Source organism: Pelmatolapia mariae, linkage group LG15 (assembly GCF_036321145.2).
Source record: "Pelmatolapia mariae isolate MD_Pm_ZW linkage group LG15, Pm_UMD_F_2, whole genome shotgun sequence".
In the NCBI taxonomy this organism is placed as follows: Eukaryota; Metazoa; Chordata; class Actinopteri; order Cichliformes; family Cichlidae; genus Pelmatolapia; species Pelmatolapia mariae.
Genome location: NC_086240.1, coordinates 3,968,831 through 3,989,498, shown reverse-complemented (window position 1 = coordinate 3,989,498; position 20,668 = coordinate 3,968,831). Strand labels below are relative to the sequence as shown.

Below are 20,668 nucleotides of genomic sequence, written 5' to 3'. Positions count from 1 at the left end.
TTTTGATTTTGATATACAAAACTACAACCATTCTGGATCAGGTCCTTTAACTGTAGAGGACATACTTGGAAACAAGCATGCCTAAAAAAAGATCGACTGTGGGCCCACATGGACTGCTTATAAGTCAAAATATGGGTCAAATCCCTGATTTCTATAAAAGTATGAACATTAAATTATGGTTAGTGATTATTAAAAATTGTTATGTCTTTTTTTTTTTGCTGAAAAGGTGACGTACATGGAGAGAAAAAAAGTGCATCTGATGTCCGGGTTTAATGGAGATGTGGTGATTAGCCTAGACGTGATTCTAGGACTAAGCTGATGTAATTAAAAACCTTGTCACCGCACATTTCTATTCTTATGGTGGTCTAATGTGACTCGGCTTTTAAAGAGTCCCTAGAGATGTGAGCATGGATATGTGAGTTTATATGAAGGAAAGTTAATCTTCACCAAAGAGATTAGCTTCTCTATTGTAGGAGGGGGGAAAAGGTGTCGGTATCATTACCAATAACCGCTGAAGCCAAAGGATTAAAACCACTCAAGTGAAAATTTGTAAAGCGTGTTTGAGCAAAATACTCAATAAGAATTTTAGAAAAAGGTTGTTAGCGTGCTGTCCAAACCAACCCAAACGTTATGAAAAAAGCAGGATGTTAATAGGAACACGGATAACAGTTCACATCCTATAAAACCGAGTTTGAGTATTGCATGAAGTTCAAAAGACAATTTAGGCCTCATCAACAAATCCATATGTCATTTCAACTAATCAAGCACTAATGCATCATGTTTGTGCAATTGTTCCAGTCAATTACAACTTATCAGGACTGGGCAGAGAGAGGGAATGCACCCCATTAGGCTGCTTGCCGTTTACTAGCTTCTGATGTTTACTGAAACTGACTAATCGACTGCACTATGGTAAAAACAATGAGAGTAAAAGCCCAGGAGGCCTTGTATAATTTTCTGTCTGTAGTACAGACTAAATGCTGGAATGCCAGGCTGCTCTCTAATGTTGGAGAGAGGCAGAGTAAAAACGGAGAACCCCTTTATCGCAAAAAACACAGCTCTAGATCCACTTTAATTGGAATGGCAGGCAAGCCAGTCCTTTGTGAAAATTCAAACCTGTCTATTACCAACAGAAGCTCAGGAATGACGGAAGATATTCCTAGAAAGAAAACAAAGGGAGTGTCATTTGAGGTTTAGTCATTTGATAAAGCAGTCCATCAGCAGAAATTTTGCTGTTAATACACTGTATGAAAGCTTTTAGGCTCAACTGAGCTCTACAAAGAACAACAAAAATAATAAAAACAACACTGTGCAAAATGGACACCTACGCACTGGCAGTATTTTCATACTCACCCTTGCCCTAATCTGTCTGTACAACACTAAGCACAGCCTCTGAAAAGGCATTAACCATATATCATAATAGGGAATTGTCAGTGTTATAATACTTTGTCTAGCATTCAGAAGCCTCCCGCCCTCACTCACTCATTTACTTCCCCCTTTCCCTCACTCTCTCTCCCCTTTTCTAGCGTCCTTAGGCAACACAGCTTGTCGTCATTGGGCATGCACAGAGACACTGAGCACTGATGCTCAATCATTCTAGTGCAACTCTCCAGGCTCATTTCTTTCAGACAGAAATGTAAGCGGTTTAAAATAATATATATGGTTATCTGCATGGCACAGAAATAAAAAACAGACATTAAAATCCTGTGAAGAGTCTCATCACACAACGCTGTAAATTGTGCACACTTAGCATGTGGCAACAGCAATGCACAGAGATACGTTGGGAGTGGAAAGATCCACATACGCAGAATGAATCTTCAAAGACATTAACTAGTGCAGATAAGCTGACACTGATGTCAGCTCATCTGCACCCCAAAACAATAAATTGAAGCAAGAGGCATCACAGATAATTTTACATTCATTTCACGCTTGGTGCCACAATGATCCAAGAGGCATCTGTGCCCACAAAATGGCAGCTTATGCTCGGGGCTTTGCACGGATTTTATTAGTGACTGCCACGGGGTGTCAGAGTGTGCAGCTCAAGATTGCTTCTGCTTGGTAGCCAAGAAGTGGCTTGAGGAGAATCAGTGTCCAGTTCTAATAACTAATAATAACATCATCACCTCAGCTTTAGGCAAGGTGCTTTGTTTTCTGCTGCTGGCCACCAGCATGTTCTCATTTGGACCCTTGAGAAGCTGAGGAAATATTAAATCCACACAACAAGATGATTCATCACCTCTGGTCTGTACCAGATGGCGTTTACAAGGGTTTGCAGTACATGTAATGTAAACTGAAATGTGCAATTTACTATATTTGATCAACAACTATCATGAAGAAATATCTAGATAATTGAATACAGGAATGTGCTATGTAACCGCAAAAACCCCAAAACAAAACCTTATTTTATGACAAGTTTTGGTCCTTAGGGTGTTTAATTCTTCTCATGAGACATTGTTAGGCAGGCAACTGACAGGTCCTAACTTCGTTCAACAAGATAACAACTCCAAATATACAGATAATGATAAAGAACCATATTCAGCGACAAGAAAAGTCCTGCAAGGAATGGCAGGTCCCCCACTGGGAAGAGACAACTGAGACAGCCTAAAACCACAGAAGAAATTAGGCATGTTTGAAGCGAACTATCAAAAGCTGTTCATGTGTGCACCTGAGAACTGGTGCCGTTTTGAATGTCATGGAGGCTTACACAAAACAGTCTCTTTTTTTTCTCCATGTGTATGAAGGTAATGACAAATGAAAGCTACTTGAGGCATTATTTTCAAAAGCATCTAAACTTTAGTCTGAGTGCTTAAAACCTTTCCAAAGAATTGTTTCTGGTATTTAAAACTTTGGACTCAACAACCCAGTCTCTTTCATTTTCAAGTTCATTTGGCAAACATGGCAGCCTCTTAAATAGGACAAGTGCCATTATTACTTTTTTTCAACTTTGAACCATAACATCAAATCAAATAAAGGAACTTATTAAAGTACTTAAGAAAAATTTAGCAAAGGGAGGAAACTAAATGAGATGATTGGACTGAAATCTAAACTGGCTAATTGTACGTCCATATTCCATTTACCTGAAATGTTAGGTTACATGCAGCACCTGTAGAACAGAGCTGTATAAAAGCTACAAAGACAACAAACATTTCAACATTTCTTTGGCACGCTGACTTCAAGGTAAAACTTCATTTAGTGGGTCCATGTAAATATAAAAGGCACAGATGAGAAAATCAAGTTAACCAAATTCTCTGCTTTGTGTTTATAAATGAAAGAGAGTGCCCTTCTATTAACCTATTTCCTTGTGCGCTGCAACCATCACAGCAAATCACAAGCTGTGTGCCTGCTGTCCCTTTGAGCCAAAATCCAGGCCATCTTTTTATGCAGTGACTACTTCAGCCTGAGGTAAAAGGAGTGTTTATTGTGACTTTAAAATACCCCATCAAGGTCTTATGATGGATTGACATTGGCAATGGAGAGAGGATCTGCCTGTTTATTGTGATACCAGGCTTGGGGAGAGGCAAGGCGCAGCAGTGTTCCATCTCCATGAATGCAGCCGGGTGGCTGTTGCCTTGGGCGTGCCATTGAGTGACGCGGAGGACACATTATGCAGCATCTGCATCATTACTCTTGTCTTCCACAAACAGTTCAACAGTTGAATAGGACAATCTTCATAAGTAGCAAAAGAAAAGCACTGGTGAACCGTGCCAACAAAACAGACAGAGTTTAGTCTTTGCCAAAGTGAAAATGTAGCCGGCCACTTGAGACAAAGCAAGAGAGAATAATCAAAAACTGCAGTTCAGTTAAGCAATTAATCAACAGCTGTCTTGTGATGGTCACAGAAAGAAACCCTGCTGATTTAGCTTGTAAAACAGTCATCAGTGAATCAGGAAAACAGGGGGCTAAATTATGAATGAAAGGAAGGCACTCCACATGAACCCAATGCTGGTGGTGATGCACTATGAATGAACCCAGCCTTTGGCCCAGGTAATGGGCCTTGGTTTTTCTCCTGGGAGGGGGTGGCAGGAGAAGGGGGAGGGTGAGGAAAGAAGGGCCGGGAGAGGGGAGCAGAGAAACTATCACAAAGCTACCCATGGATTCTAATGGAAACCCCATCGCCCTTCACATTTCCTTGTGCATTAACAGCAGCAAGGTCTCCCATCTTGCTAACCCTGAGAGGGCTGGTAGCAGCAGCAGCTGCCCGCCCACCATCTACATTCTCAACAACTCGGCTTATCTACCCAAACTGCTTTTAACACCTGAATCAGAAATACCGCTAGCCTTTCAAAAAGCCTTCCACGTAACTTTCTCCATGCTTTCAAATTGCATTGCATCCCTGCTACCACTCTGTTATATCTGACTGTCATGGGCAATTCTCAGCTTCAGGCAAACAGAAAAGAGGGATGGAAGGAGAGGGAGAGTGGTGGCCCAGATAAAAGCCCTATAGAGCTGCAGATGCCCAAAGAGCTCCAGATAGGCTCTCTCCCCAGAAGGTAATGATCTAAGATAACTTTGACCTTCAAGTGTCCTGCCCTTCCACAGAAGAACGGGGGAAAGGTAACAACCCCAGAATGACCTGGCTGAAGTGGGTGCAATTTCAGGAACGATTCTTCAGCTCTGGCATCTCTTCCAGCTGATGTACCATTCCTTTGTTATGTGGCTTTGTCATATCTCGACACATAACCGGTTCAATTAGCCTAATAGCTGCCTTGCTGAGGTGCACCAGGTGAGAACTGGCTGCCAATGTCACCAATTAATCACCTGAGTTAGCCTAATTAATTAAGTCTCTGGTGGAGGCTGATAACGACTCTCCCAAGAGCTTTTAAATTGCTGGTTAGTATCTGTGACATTTAGCGTCATAGATAAAGACTGCAGCTAAAGGTAGCACATACAGCTGGCTGTCATCTGTTATCAAACAAAGAAGAAAAAAAAAGGTCTGTGCAGATTAATAAATTAGACCCTTCTTTCACTTTGCCACTGATTTGTTTGGATTATTTACAGATTATATTACTTAAAATTTTGCAAATAATTGTTATTAGCGATCAACTTATAACTAAATACACTTGCATAATATCATGTGATGCAATACAACAGGCAGCAATTTGGAGATTATATAAAATATGAATAATCTGGCTAATATAACATATATTTGTTTCCACTTCTCCAGTGCTACATTAAAAGAAAAAAGGGGGTGGAAACAGGACTGTGTTGGAGTGTGATGTTAAAGTCTTCTACCAAAGCTTCATTAGTTAACCCTGAACTGCTGTTTAGGTGAAAATTAATCTGCACATATTACCTCCATACTTTCAAACGGTTACTCTTGGCCTTAACAGAACCTGATGAGTTGCAGTGAGCTTGAGTTCTCAGATGTTTCCGTTCAAAAAAGATGCCCTCCTCTCTCAAGAGGGCACCATCTCCCTCAGAGAACACATGGTTTACTCACACAGTAGGGGTTCCTTTAGGTAAACTCTCATGAGAGACAAGCACCACCTAGTGCTGGACTGGTGCACTACACAGACACACAAAAAAGCCACAACAGAGCATTTTAAATAGCTTTTACCGCTTCAGTCATTAAATTTGATCATCTCACATAATTAACCATCATTAAGTAATGATGTAGTTTTATAAAGAAGCGAGGGTCTCAAAGTGATCTCTAAATTGTTCATTTTCTGTTGATCTCATGGCTGCGGAAGACCCTTTGGCTAGCATCTCAGTCTTCCCTTACCCTATCCAGGTAAATGCTAGAGAACATCTTTTCAGATTACTTGCATAATCTGCTTACCTTTGATTTGTAAAAAGGTAATAGCCTCATTAGTCTGCCCCCCATCCATTCCCGGCCCTCCCTTCACCTTTAGGCACCTGCCGTTTGCCACAGGTGGGCATGTAATTGCTCTGTGGCGTGGTCATGTTCTGAATGGTTAGAAGAGAGCAGCCTTGCTAATGAGGCTGCTCACTGTGTTGCTTCTGCACTGCTGAGAAATGTATGCGTGTGTGTGAGGAGCCAGGTGTGTGGTGTGGGTGTGTGTGTTGAGAATCACATACATCTGGTATTCTGTTGCAGTATGACACAGCTGCTGTGTTTGGGAGAGTCAAAAGTTTTGAGTGAATGTGAGTCAAGCAGAAAGGCTCGCAGTATTTGGAGAGAATCTGAGTTTTTTCTGCATTTGCTTGACACTATAAGGCAAGCGTGTGCATGATCAGCCTGTTGAGCTCATCTTCCACCCCGTTGTGGGTATGTGTGTGGTCTAAAAGATTGCATAAATACTCACTAGTGGTGCAATGTTTCTCAGTGGCATCACCCTGAGTGCTGCTCCTGGGTTGCTCCTCTCCCACACTGTGGTGCTTCCTGGTTGCACCAGCACCCGGAACTGCTGACAGCTGAGCCGGCGTCAGAAGGTCTGCGGTGCCCACAGAGGATCAGTTACCGACAATGGACAATACTCTTTGTGCTTTGTGTGTGTGTGCAGTTCGGTGTGTGTAAACATGAAAAGCACTTCTGAAACACGCTGCTGGCAGTATATTATGTCAGCGTGTATGTGAGAATAAAACACCAAAAGGCTATGAAGGTACGTTGGCAGACATTGATAAAAATGTGATGTGACACACAAAGATGACCAAAGGGTTGTGATATGCCGAGTGAAGTACAACTGTGTGTCACTCAGCACAGACATTAATATTAAAACTACAAAGATATAATTTGCAATGGTTACGTTTCACTCGGAGCTCGAGTATGACAGGAATAAAAAACAGAACTGGAAGCGTAGAGACATGCAAGCCCCTGAAAATGAGACATTTCAACTCTAACATCCAGCGATATTTAAGTTTTTAGCCAAATTTATCACAACTCCTTTCATCTTGTCACGGGGGAGGAACCCCCACCCACCCAAGGACACACTGTGAGTTTTGAACGCCGCTGCAGCTGGACATCATGCAGTGCTGGGCTAATTGATAGCTTTATAGCAGGACCTTGACTGGAAGATTAAATATTTACACTGCTGTATTCCTCCTCTCAGGCAATTGACTTCTGCTCCTGCAATATTCATTTAGCATCCTGAGCTTTTAGTTGCTAAAAGAGGAAATCAAAAGAAACAGGGTGACTTATGAAAATTGGCTTTTATTTTTGCTTGACAAGAAAACTGTCAGGGCTCTGTGGCTGATGTCAATAAGACCTCTGTGCATACTGCAGATTATGTTTTATATGAGAAATTTGGTCTTCTTGTGCAGTTCCCTGGCAGTCGCATCACTTTGAGAGGCAAAGATGGAAGATAACCTCAGCTTCAAGAGCAGTTTTGTGTCCATTTCTAGAAAAAGTCAGTGCAAGGACTGAACACATCCTGTTTTTACTGTCGGCATATGCTCACACAGATATGATTTGTAGCCCAATCTGGTCACGGTTTACATTACTAAGAGGAATTTAACAAGTGTGCTGTGCTCTTTGTACAAAATGTTGTTAATTAATGTTAACTCCCATGTGGGAATGTAAAGCAATCAGAATATTTAAACAAGATTATACAGATTTGTGCTCAATATTTGACAGCATACATAAAACACATCATATTACTATGTTGCCTGTGTGCTTCTATGTGCATAAGCCTAATTTAGATTTACCCTCCGTCCACCCAGCACTGCTTGGGGCTGTTTGGTGAGCGTACAAATATGGAGCGTCAGGCAGACAGCTAGCACAGAAGGTACTGTCTGAAACACTGGAGCCTGAGGCGCCACTCCTTTTTGTGCCACATACTCTGCACTAAAAACTGACTGCTCCATCAAGTACTGCTGGGCTACCCTACAGATTTTCTTCCTAAAAGCAAATTTCTATTTTCTGAAAGAATCTATCAAAGACTTTCAAGATGAGAGGGGGAAAAAAAGCAGACAGGCTGGGAACCACACAGCTAACATTAACTGGCTTGAGTTCATTATTGAGCTGAGCCTGAATATTCTCCCAAAATATTTATATATTTAGATAAACAAACTGTACTTTTAAGTGTCATCATTAGTCAGCTGACACAACAATATAATGAAAAGCAGCAAAACACTCCTAACAAAATACTGGATGTTTAACAAGTAAGAGTTATTAAAATGATCACATTGGAAAAACTGTCTTCTTTTTTTTTTTTTATAAGCAGCTAATTTAGGATGTTTGGATCTGCAGCGACCCCCCTCCCCCTTTCTCAATTTAAATGAAGCTCTTACCCCTCTTCCTGCGCGCCTCATTAATGTCTTCACACATGCGATCAAACTCAGGGTCCAGCTCGGCAGCGAATATGGCATGGGCTGTGTCCTTTAAACTGCACGCTCTGTGCCTGATCACCTTGTCTGAGAAGGGAGGAGACGACAAAACAACACAAATGAAGAGACACACAAACCACAGCTTTCTGTATAGGTCTGCATTCATGTGCCCTATGTTCAGAGACATGCTGAGAACATAGTGCAGACATCTACCAAAATCTCTGGTATGGCATTTTAAATATTCATTTGCCTCCCATCATGAAAGCATGCTCTCCATACCCTAACGAGCACGCAAGGCAAAGAGTCAATAGAAAGCCTAACCCATTCCACTGTATCTGTGAGAAAGGGGAGTGTAGAATTTTCTCACAGTACCAACGAAAGGATAGAGCTGGCTTTGGTGAGAAATGTTAGTGGGCAGAACTGCAGACATGAAAGCAGGAATGCCACTACTTCAAACATTTAAGACAAAGTTGGGTGCATTATATGTGCACACAACCATGTATATTGCACATACAAAGAGAAATATTTTTAAAATGCACACTCATTATCTCTCACAGTCCTTACACCTTTATAACTTCCAGGCCTTGTTCCCTTTAGATGTGTCACAGCATCATTAAATCCTCCTTTCCCCCTGCTTCTGCATCCATTGAGGGAAAATAAAGGCAGAGCTGCAGAGGCAGGCTAAAAGCATAGTCTCTGTAAACAGGCCGTCTCTCATTACAGCAGGCAGTGGGAGAAGAGTTCAGGCATAGAGTGGCACAGAGGTCACAATCTGCCAGCTTCCCTTGTCTAATTGGAGGATTGCTGCTTAATTGCAATGGAGGCAATTTGGGTGTATGTGTGTGTGTTTCTACTGACAGAGCACGTCTCACAGTATGCTCACGCAAGTGCATTATAAGGGCAAAAAATGCCTGTCAGTGGAACAAGTGTCAAAGGCCAGGTGGGATGCCAAGAGCTCATCAGCAACTTTATGGACTCTGCCTAACCTCCCCATCTAAAACTGGCAAGGACGGACTGACATGCAACTCTGTTGCTTTAGCGTTCCTTTATAGTTAAAGGGTTGTTATTGCCATTTCCCCCAAGCAGCTAAAACGTATTTCTAACACTGAGTCGTACTGTGGAGCACTGAGATATCCCAATTTTTAAACAAATTATTTAGCCAGGTGTGGAGGTATAAAGCAAGCAAACCAACATGACTGGACGTGGAGGACTTTATGCTAAACTCAGTGTGAAGGACAAGGAGAAACCGACCACAGAGGGATAATGAGGTTCTTTCCCAAGCACTACGAGAGCTGGTGGAGAACTTCCCAAGCAGCATAATTGTGCAGGGTCTGGGCCATATTCCCTGGGCCAAGCACAGGGTGAGCAGGCAAGATGCTTCGTTAGTCTTCTTTATTAAATTGCCTAATTGCATTTTTTTTCCCTTTAGTGTATCATTTGTAGGCCCTGCATTCCAACAAATGACCCAGGCCCTCGCCTGCAAAGACAGAGATATGATTTATTCATTTGGGCAGAGAATTGCTTCCCATTAGTATCGGGCAGCTATATTCTAGCAAGGGTGCCGAGGCAGCTAAACACACAAGGCAAGAATTAAAACAGCAATTTTAAGTGAATGTTTTAACGCAGGCCTGCCACATGCTGCCTTCAGTAAACATTATATCAGATTCGAATCATTTGGTGCAACAATAATATATAATAATATAATTATATAATAATATATTATATTAATGCTAACTGCTATATTATATTAATTGTAAATTCTGCATAAAACACATCACCTTGAGGAGGCTGTTGTGGTTGTGAACTGGCACTACATGAAGCGAACTGAACTTAAATGAGCCTATTCACCCCAGAACATTTCCTGTCATGCAAAATTCAGACATATGTGTAAGGTATAGAAAATGAAATGTATTTATGTTTACAAGTGTTTTCCACCAATCCCTATAAAGCCCATTCTAAGCCTGGAAAATGTGCTGAGATGGAAGTGTGGATGGGGTAAAATTCAGTTCAAACTGCAAGAAAGGAGACAAATTAAATTTTAATGCATATGCAGCCTTCCACAGCTACAGAGCATGAAGTACACTGTGGAAATGCTATTTTCAGTGGGGGCCGTATGTACTGCATTTGAATTTCCAAGTTAGAGAAAACCATATTCAAGTAATTTTGCCGCCTGGAAGCTCTCCTTTTAAGTCATTAAGTATTACATCTAATTACTTTTTACTCACCAGTGGTGGTCTAATGGAACACAGCCATGACTAGAGATACACAGGCTCATATTTATTTGGATATGTTGATATAACATCAAGGGAAATTAGACACTGGGAGTTTTCTATAGATATTGTGCCAGTTTTAGGGACGATATCACAAATAAGCTGGGGATTAAATAATTATACAACTTTTGGGAAAATTTTTTAATTTGCTTCACTACCAAGGGGTGTATAGAAAGCTTGATATCAAAATAAGATCTGTGAGTTAATTATGAGATAGAACAGATATACTCAGCCTACCTTGGTAATAACAGCTTACTTATCCATTTTTTTGTTTGTTAATTTTTTTTTTTACATTTGTGACAGCCAGCTGGTGAGATTGTATTTATTAATGTGGATTCATAATCAAGCCCAACTACTTCTCCTCACCTCCAGGGTCCTTGTCAGGATTGTATTCTAAAGCATTACTGCAGATGAGGTCAATGTCCACCAAGAAGTCCTTGGCTGTCAAGTACTGGTGGGTGTCAATCTTTGTCATGACAGTGGATAGGTCCATGGGCTGCCTAATCACCTCCAGGTAGTCTGACACCTGAAACATAAACACCGAGTTTGTGATCTCATTCACAGTTTGACAAAGCTGGTGTCAGTCCCTCCACAAATCAATTCCACTCTACCTCTTCAATGTCAACTGGCTTGCTGAAGATGTTAAAACGTTTGTCAGTGGCCAGGCGCTTGGTCACGTCCCTGAGAAAGAGCCTGAGCTCCCGTAATGTGTTCTCCTCCTGTTCAGCCAGGCGACGCTGTTCCTCTGCTGAAAGGACTCTCGGGCCTGGAGCCTCCGCCACTGGCAGAACCTCTTCACACTTGTCTGTTTGAGGAGGAAAAACAAGAAAAGTGCATAAAGTATAGAACGTTTTCACACTGCTTCCATCCATCCAGCAAGACAAAAAAAAACCATCTAACACATTTAAGAACTGTGAGTGTCTATAGCTTAGCAACAAAGCACCAAAGATTTGGCTCAACTATCAGCACAAGTAATGCTGCTAAACAAAATCTTTTGGTTTACAAGTCAGACACCAGTGTCATTATTGACCTTTTCTTTTTAGCACCATTGCAAACAACAAACAAACTTAGTCCAGTGAAGAAGAACATGTTTTAAGTAAGGATACGCTGAGACAAAAATAACTGTCTGACCAATGCCTTTTTTTTTTTTAATTAATTAGGTGTTACCTTTTCCTGCTTCTTACTGATTTTATGCCATCGAAACAAAGAAATTGTTGGGAAAAAAAATCAATAAATAACAGTTTCATAGCTCATTGGAGTTGTCTATCCTTATCATACCCTCTTTGGACATTTAAACAGTAAAACGATTATTGTTCCAAAGAAAAACAGTAATAAATGTCAAAAGCAGTGAAGGCGCATCCCTAGATTTTAGATTAATTCAGCTAACGAAAAAAAACCCTCCCTGGTTTTGAAATACACCTAGGAACAGCCTCTGGCCAGTGGCGAAGCGATAAAGCAAGGCCAGCAGATCTTCACCCTTCGTCTCTAGAGGTACCAATACTTGCCCAAGGCATCGGCCGATATCGTTAGGAGGGCTCTACAGCACCTAAGGGCGCTTCACTCAGCAGCAGCAATCCAACTCCTGATTCTAATTATGGTTAATCGCGGCCGGGCCCTCTCACAGCAATTCCTCTCCGTGCTTTTCTGCTGGCCTCTCTGCAGGAAATCAGACTGCTGTCTTAGAGAGGCAGGAGCCCCTGAAGAGCACAGAGTGAGTACAGCAGGGGACCCCCCTGGTTTGCATCAATGAGGAATCGAAAGATGAATGCTGGACACCATTTCCATTTGAAAGCCCCGGTGGACAGCATTCTCATATTGAACTGGAACAGCAGACTTTGGGAACACTGAGATTGAGCAGTAGGGAAATAGCAGGGGGTAATTGTACTGGTGGATGGGGATGTGATTGAGGGGTGCTGTGGCCTGATTTTGATGTGGCTGAGAAATAGAAATGTCCAGGATTCACAGGTTTCACACTGGGCCAATCTTACACTTCTGTGTGCACCACCCTAATTACCTTAACATCTGTACATATTTTTGCCGAGGTGAAATTAAACCAATTCTGAACACGTCAAACAAAGCTTTGATCTGCGAATATGAATTAGGGACACACGTACACAAACGCGCACACGCGAGGAGCGTTTTTAACATACCAATCAAATAACATTTGCTCCTCCAGTCTACATTTAATCCAAAATAAAAAGAGAGTTGAAAAACGAAACCAGAGCTAGAGAGGGAATAATACAAGCAGTCAACACCAGCCAACACTGCCCTCTAGCACTGACAGAAGAAATGAGTCATTATGCTATCTACTTATGTATGCATAAATAGATACCTGCATTCCTGAGGCGTGGTGGAGGCCTGGCTGCTTGAACCAACAGGAGGTCAGAGAAGAAGTGCCGTATTTCCTCTTCTCCCAGAGGGGACAGTGCAACTACTTCCCCATAGGTCCTCTGGAATATACTTCTCACCTGTATTTAAAAAAAAAGAGAAAAAGGAGGGGGGGGAAAAGAAAAGAAAAAAGGGTGTTTCTGAAAAAAGACTCACCAACAGAACATGTCAAACCTTGTTGCCAGGCCGGTATACTTAGTATGTTTATTCTAAGGTGCCCTTTTTCATGGAGCACTATAAGGCAGTTGTTTCATTCATTTTTGTTCCAAGTAGAATTCATGAGATGTGAAAATATTCCACTTTGAGCCAATTTAATTTCAGTTTGATACCAGGTGCACAAACTAACTGCTTCCACTGAAGCTTGTTATGTACATTTTTGTTAACACAGAAGCCAATGATAAATAATAATTATGACGTTGACGCGAGTCCTCTTTTCATCTGTCGCTACATTAAACTAATGCACAAAATAGCACAGCAGAAACTAAGCACAGGACTTAATGAACGTGGAAAATATTTAAGTCCAAATTGCAAACCAAAGCGGTAAAAAGAAAACGGGACTTGTTATTTCTAATAGAACCCAATTGATACACAGCCAACTGTCCAAGGTTTGCAGACAATGAATCGCCTTAAACACGCGGCAGTTTTCTTGTGGGGAAATTCTCATATTATAAAACAGTCTGAGTAACAAATTTCCCAAGTGTGGGACTAATAAAGGTTATCTTATCTTAACTGTCAAAAACTGCAAATCAGAGTGAATATGAGGTTTTAAAACAATGGGTTAATAAACACTAATGCTACTAAAAGGTGTCTGATAAATTCTCAACCACAGCTCTACTAAATATAATGCATGTATGAAGTATTGCAGATGTCCTCAGTGAATGTGCACAGCTAAGCAGTGTTTTGAAAAAAACAAAAAGCACTGCGGTGGATTTTAATGGATAAAAACTGTTCATATTGGATTGAATTCAATTCAACTGAAGTCAATTTTCTTAATGGAAAACAACAGAAATGGAAAAAACTGTGCTCAACATGAGACCCTGTAGTGGATGAGTTACATGGTCTGATTTGATGTGTTTTCTTTTAATGGTTGTTAGTTTGTATTTTTTCCTCTCAGCCTGCAGGATTCAATAACAATGTTTCATCCAAATTTACAACAATTAAAGACTCTAAATTTGGTCTGCCTGGTAAGTTCTGATGTTTCAACCTGTATAATTCAGAAGGACTGACTAAACTGTAAGTATTAAAAAAAAAATGGAAAAACAAAACAAACTTTGAAGGCTGATAGCAAGATAACCTCATTCCCTGATAGCCAAATGTTTAGCCTGAAGCAGAACTTTTTATTATCACATACAATGCACGCTTGGAGTCAAAAGACCTCAAGTGAGAGCATCATTATTATTCCTATTATTAATTCATTTTATTTGAAAAGGGACCATGGACAATATTAACATAAATGTCGAGTTAGCTTAGGCTCATTTGCATCTGTAGTCCCTCTGCAGGTCATACGCAGAAGATCATATGACCTGCCAATGTGTACATTTACATGGATGCTGTATCCTAAGTTAGTTCTGTGATGGAGCTGAACACCAGTTCCAACACGATGCCCCGCTGCTGACGAAGCGCCGACTTTACTCTTTATAATTCCCCTGCTATTTGTCATTCACATCGATCCTCACCCTTAGCTGTGGCATGTTTGCTCGCTCTGCACCGCTATCTGGTGTCTTTCTTTCACACAGTCTCTGAATTGCTTGCTCTCCCCTCAGAAGAGGTTAAAAAAGGAGAAACTGAGTAAAAACAGTAGGAGAGCCAGAAAGAGATCGTGCACGTAGCACACAGCAGGTAATGATTCACAGTATTTTTATTATGATAAAGGCTGCAGGTGTATTAACACCAGGAGAGAGAGCAGTAATGTGTAGACAGATGAATGTTTAAAAAGGAAGGGAGGGTGGAAAGAAATTGGGGAATGCCTACTGGCTAGAGAGACTGTAAAATAAAAGTGGACACCTATTCTCTATAGACTCAGATTAGGGTTAAGATTTTGAGCTGGTTTACACAAGAACTTTCAAAGTTTGTAGCTGGAAATCAATGTTTGCAAACCTATAAATTGAATCACATGAAAAGTTTGTGTATGTGTACAAGAGACATGTAAGTTTCCATTATCACCGTTCTTTCACGTCATGGTTATAGAGCCACTTATCTCCATCTCCAATGCATTAAAGGCTTTATTTAGTAAAATCACATTCATGCTGGCTAACATGAATCAAATTCCCAAGTCCCTACCTACTACACGGCATCTAGGGAATAAAAGTGAGAAATCTGCAAGAATAATGGATAACTGGAACACCGAGTCTCACATGGTGATAAAATGGACCGTGAATGTGTCGCATCAGCAGAAGCTTTTCATTCACTGGACTGCATTCTGAATGTCACCTATGAACTCTCTCTCTCTCAAGCTTGGTATGAGTTTTGTGTAGTTACTGAAAGAGCAAGAGAGCGAGGAGCTCACACATCCTGAAGGAGCTCCGAGAAGAATCGAGGCTCCTTTGCTCTGAAACGAGTCAGTAGAGGCAGCTGCACAAATAACTGGAAGGACATGCCAAAGGGATTACATTTTAGCCATCACCAAAAAGGGCTGGACGATATGGATGAGAGAGAGGCTCTGCTGGCTTACTTTATTTAGCCTGCTGCCACTGTGACCCAGTCCCAGAAAAGCAGAAGAAAATAGATGAATAGGAAGTGACAATTCATTCTGCCAGTGCACACACTGTCGTGCTTTGATAAGTGAACATTTAGCATGAACCGAGGAACAATGGTCAGTGATGATTTTGCTTTTGGAGACATAAATAGTGCATGACACAAAAGAGCCAGTGTGCATTTAGAAACCATTGAAGAGGTCAGTGTCAGACATCTGAAACCTTCTTTCCAAGGTGATGCATCAGTTGTGCAAATGTGAAGCAGCAGGCGAGATTTGCTATTCACTTTCAATGTCTTATCAGTAACTGTGCTATTGCGGCGTATCACCCAACACTGGCCTTTACAGCCCAACCTCAAGTGTGAACAGCAGAACAGCAAAACCGCTGCAACTCAAGTCTGGCTGAAGGACGCACTGTACAAACATCACTACACCTCATCATCCATCTCACAGGACATAAGTGTTACTACATTGTATTTATTGCTCCTTGGCACTGCAACCAGATTACCAATGCATTATTAATCATGCTTTTATGGTCAATCAGCAGTGGATAGAATTCACACTCTACAGGCTGTTGATACAGTTATTGTGCACTTGAACAGTATAGCAATGCATCAAAGACACAGCAAAAGGTGTTACAACTAGATAGATAGCAAAGATATTGAGGGATGCCACCATCCCTCCACACTCTTCTCCAGGTTCAACATGTTTTTCATGTTGAACCTGGTGCACATTTTCCTTCTACTTTTATAGAAAAGGGAGTCAATCTTAGCAGGCTGAACGACTGTTAAGGGAGGGAGGGAAGTTATGTAGTTGGACCCAAGCCTGCAGTGTCAGTTTTGGCTGGGGAGGGATCCTACCCATTCCCTGCTGAGGCTTGGAGCTGAGACAGCAGCTGTCACTGTGTTCTCCGTGCCAGAGAGAGAAACAACACTCTCAGAGATAGCCAAATCACTTAAAGCGCCATAGATTGCAGCATGTCCGTGCCTAAAAATGATTGATAAAGCAAACAAATCCAGCAAATAGGTCTAATTAGTAGATGAAACAAGCTTTTAAATAGCCTGAACAATACTCCCAATCAGTGGAACCAACTCATGTACTTGTTATGTTCCCATTGCAGGATTTAAAAGAAAGGCTGTAGATATAAGCAGTGCAACAGAAACACTTTCTAGCAGCAGCAGGAATGACTGAGTTTTTATGCCATTAGCTTTAAATAGTTACTTTCTAATTTCTTACATTTTGTCTGGCTTTAACCTTCATTTAGGGTCATCTCAGGGCAGTCTGAAAACTATTAGAAACTTAAAACCTGCTTATCATAAATAATCTTTCAGTCAATTTATGTCACTGATTACACCATAACATGGATTTATTCATGTGTATATATATGTTCAAAATTGGTGTGCTAAAACACACCTACAAACTAAAGCTTATCTTAAGTGCTTAGTGGAAATGTCACTTCCAGTGTAGCATATTTCAAGGAAATCAATCTTCACATCATTTAAAGAAAAGTCAATCCATTAAGGTTGCTACAGCTGAGAATGAGGGCTCATTTAATTTCCAGCAGTGAAAATGTCAGTGGTCAGCACTGTCAAGCTATGAAGTATTTTCTCAGAGTAAATAAAGCCGCAAGTGTTAAGCAACAATATTCATCTGTCTGTCAACCATTAATCATCACACATATAGTCTAAATGTTCATTTACAGTCAGAAAACAGTGCAGACTGGGGCACAGTGTGGGGTACAAAGCTTGATTATTTGGTTTTTCAGACTGCTCTAAACTGCAGCATTTTCCCTTGAATGTTTGGGTGGGAGTAAGGACTCCCTGTTGGCTTTTTGGTATTTTTTTTTTCCTCATCAGTCATTGGTTGGCAAAGTCTCTGTGTCATCAGCAACAGAATTTCAAGCGTTGTCGTCAGTGCTGCCAGATTTAGCTCCGGTCCATTTTTGTTTTAAATAAAAAGATATTTCGGCTTGATCGTGAGATGTTTGGGTCAATGTCCAACTATGTTTGGCTTTGGGCAGTTTAATTGTTGGAAAGCTTAGCCTACAGTAATGTACCGAGTTGCTGTCAACATCAGTTCAAAAGTCTTGCCACTGCTCTGAGGGCGCACGCACACACACACGCGCACACACACGCGCACACACACGCGCACACACACGCGCACACACACACGCACACACACACGCACACACACACGCACACACACACACACACACACACACACACACACACACACACACACACACAGGAGAGAAAGTAGCATGACCGTTAATGCCAGCATAGCTTCAGCCAACAGAATCAATTGATAGGCTTATCAGCTTTGCATTTTTCTACAGAGAATATCCAATATATAGCAATAATTTTAATTTTGTTTTATTAAACAAAATTCCTACATGCCCACCTAAATCCAATATAAACAAACACAATGAATTAAGTTCTAAAATTAAAAAATAATGACAAATCTTTGATTTTAAATGAACCAGTCTTTTATTCTTTGCAGGCTCTGTTACCTTAATTTTATCACCAATGTTGATTTTCTTTTGCTTTTTATTTTTCATATCTCTGGTTGAACAAGGTAACCCAAAAAAAACACGCCTGATGAGGGGGTGGGGAGGTGGGGAGACTGGGTTACCGCGGGAGGGGGGATTGTTACGATAGTGATTGTGACTGATGATTAGGGTTTCAGTGTTTCCCCTCAGCTGACTGCTCTGAAGGGTTGGGTGAGGTGTGGCAGTCAGCGGGTGACAAAGCCAAAGTAGATAAAAACTGTGGGAGCAGATGACATTTACTGTGACGCACTGTTTGCACTAGCATTACAGCTTAGCAAAGAAAAAAAAACCCTTCAAATCATGCTTTATACTCCAACACCACATAAAAAGGACACTGGGTTAACAATCTTCTCTTTCATATAATGAAAGAAAAAAAGGGGTGCAAGCCTTCAGGAAAATCTCAAAATGTGAGCTCAGGTGTTCGTGTGTGCGTTCCTACCTCATCTGACAGCTTTGAGTAGTGAGTTTCAGCTGTGGCGAGGACAAGGACAGGGCTGAAAGAGGGCACATCCTGCAGCAGGGTGAGGAAGGTGCTCTTCACAGTATCACTTACTGTGTCCCACCACTCTGAGATATGTGGCATGTATACTACACTGGGCACGCTCCGGCGGGCCTCGCGGAATACCTACAGGGAAAATGGTCAAGCAAACAATGTTTTCTAAAACTGAAGAAATGGAAATAAAGGTTGTAGAAGCCAGCAGATTGCCTACTGTCTCCAAATTTTGTTCTCACAGTAAAACAACTTCAGTTAAATAAATACATGTCTGCACCTTCTCAGTGCATCGGTATGCGTTTGCGCTTTACCTGAGCACAGGACTCCTCTGGCGTCTTGGCGCTGACGGAGTAGAGAGTGGGCAAGTCCAGGCGGTGTACTGGTAGCTTGTCCAGGTGGTGCAGCAAGGCAGGGGCCAAGTGGGAGCTCTGTCCTGAGCCCGGGGCCCCTGCCAGGAGCAGACGAGGCCTGTATGCTGTGGGCTGTTGGAGGGCAGAGCTAGAGGCAGATGGGAGTTCACAGTTAGTGTATCATCTATCACTATATGAGTGCAGTACAACAGTCCTCCAGTCATTTAAAAAGCCTCGTCACAGCAGAAGCCCTATTGTTCTCTTTTTACTTATGTGCACTCACTGTAAAAGCTACAGCTTAGTCCGAGTCTGTAAGAGTTGCTTTTAATTGCAATGAATCTTTGGCATTTGGTGTAAAAGCAATCCCACACACAAGTGATGCAGAAAAATAAGCCACACGTGAAGAGGAGTGGTCAGAGGAAAAACAACAGGAATTCAGTATGGTTTTGCAAACATCCAGCTGTGAACACATTTCGTGTGCACATGTGCACGCACAAGGCAACATGCCCGCTTGCAGCAGCTTATTGTTGTTTTCAAGGTTTGTGTAGGAGCACAATCTTAGTAATCCTACTCTGCATTTTACTTGATGGCTTAGCAAGGCAAAAATGACTGGGACTCCTCCCTTATCTCAGAGTTACATGAGTTCTACTTCTGCAGTAATTGTTATCTGTACTCAACCTCGAGGACACATGTTTTTGAAACAGAGTTCTGACTAAATCTGTCCTACTGCAGCACAGCTGTTTGATAACAACGCCAATAAGCCACTTAAGCATGGCTTTGCCTGCATTCAATCCAGTAGGTGCCATTAATCTACAAATCTAGACATGCCTTCAGGGGCTTTTCCTATGTGCATCTAACACACAGTGCGAGCAAATTTTATACAGCTTGAAAGCAAGAAGCTTGATAAGTGCTTAATGTGTTTATCAAATGGTTCAAGTTAACGGAAAGTCAAAGGCCAAGTACTTGATCAGTTTATTTCCTTTGCCCGTCTACATTTCTGAATAGAAGGTGCAATAGCAATTCTGGTTTGTGAGTCGTCTTATCACCTTCCGTTTCCTCTTTCATCCTCTCCTATGATCTAGCCCCTTTGACTCTACAGCTGAGGATTGTTAATAAATACTCCCAGTGGAGCAACTGAGCAACTGTATATTTGTTGCCTTAGAGGTTGCCTTCATCTAAGGAGATAGCTCCAGTGAGCCTTGAAATACTGCTATCGTAGCACGAATTAAATGGCGAAAATGAGAACCGATAGCACCTGTTTGTACAAAGTTATTGTAACTTCAGCGTTAGAAAATGCAGTTCTGTAGAACAGCCTGTGAAGTTTCTTTATCTGAATAGGTCTTAAATGCAGTCTTGTGATAAAAGATCTTTTTTTCTGACACAACATTCATTCCATCTGTTGGTTATGACACGTAAGCGCCTTTGCACAAAAAAGTTCCCATAAAAGCCATCTTTGGTGAACTCACGAGGAGAAATGGAGGAAGGGTCTGTGCATTGCAGAAGAGGTGAGCTGACTCTTTGGGGATGCAGCAGGCTGGACTTCATAAATGGAAGCAGAGCCTTCCTCATTGTCATCGTCGCTATACAGGTCCTCTTCTAGCAGATGATTGTCACCGCCTAGCACTGTGAGGAACATTGATCATGTACACATGTGGCTACTCACTTTTCCTGGCTTTACTCAGTGTACTGATAGCAAACGGGTAC

General features: G+C 41.5%; 1 protein-coding gene across 1 annotated transcript in view; it reads right to left on the bottom strand.

The window, feature by feature from the left end:
* atad2b (ATPase family AAA domain containing 2B) overlaps positions 1-20,668 on the bottom strand; it is a 66,724-nt gene that overhangs the window by 35,807 nt on the left and 10,249 nt on the right. The window contains exons 17-24 of the mRNA XM_063494762.1: positions 20,431-20,587; positions 18,926-19,112; positions 18,561-18,746; positions 12,826-12,961; positions 11,105-11,298; positions 10,860-11,019; positions 8,188-8,310; positions 6,264-6,392 (exon numbers count right to left, since the gene is read on the bottom strand). Coding sequence (XP_063350832.1) covers positions 6,264-6,392; positions 8,188-8,310; positions 10,860-11,019; positions 11,105-11,298; positions 12,826-12,961; positions 18,561-18,746; positions 18,926-19,112; positions 20,431-20,587 — 1,272 coding nt within the window. The remainder of the gene's footprint in view (positions 1-6,263; positions 6,393-8,187; positions 8,311-10,859; positions 11,020-11,104; positions 11,299-12,825; positions 12,962-18,560; positions 18,747-18,925; positions 19,113-20,430; positions 20,588-20,668) is intronic.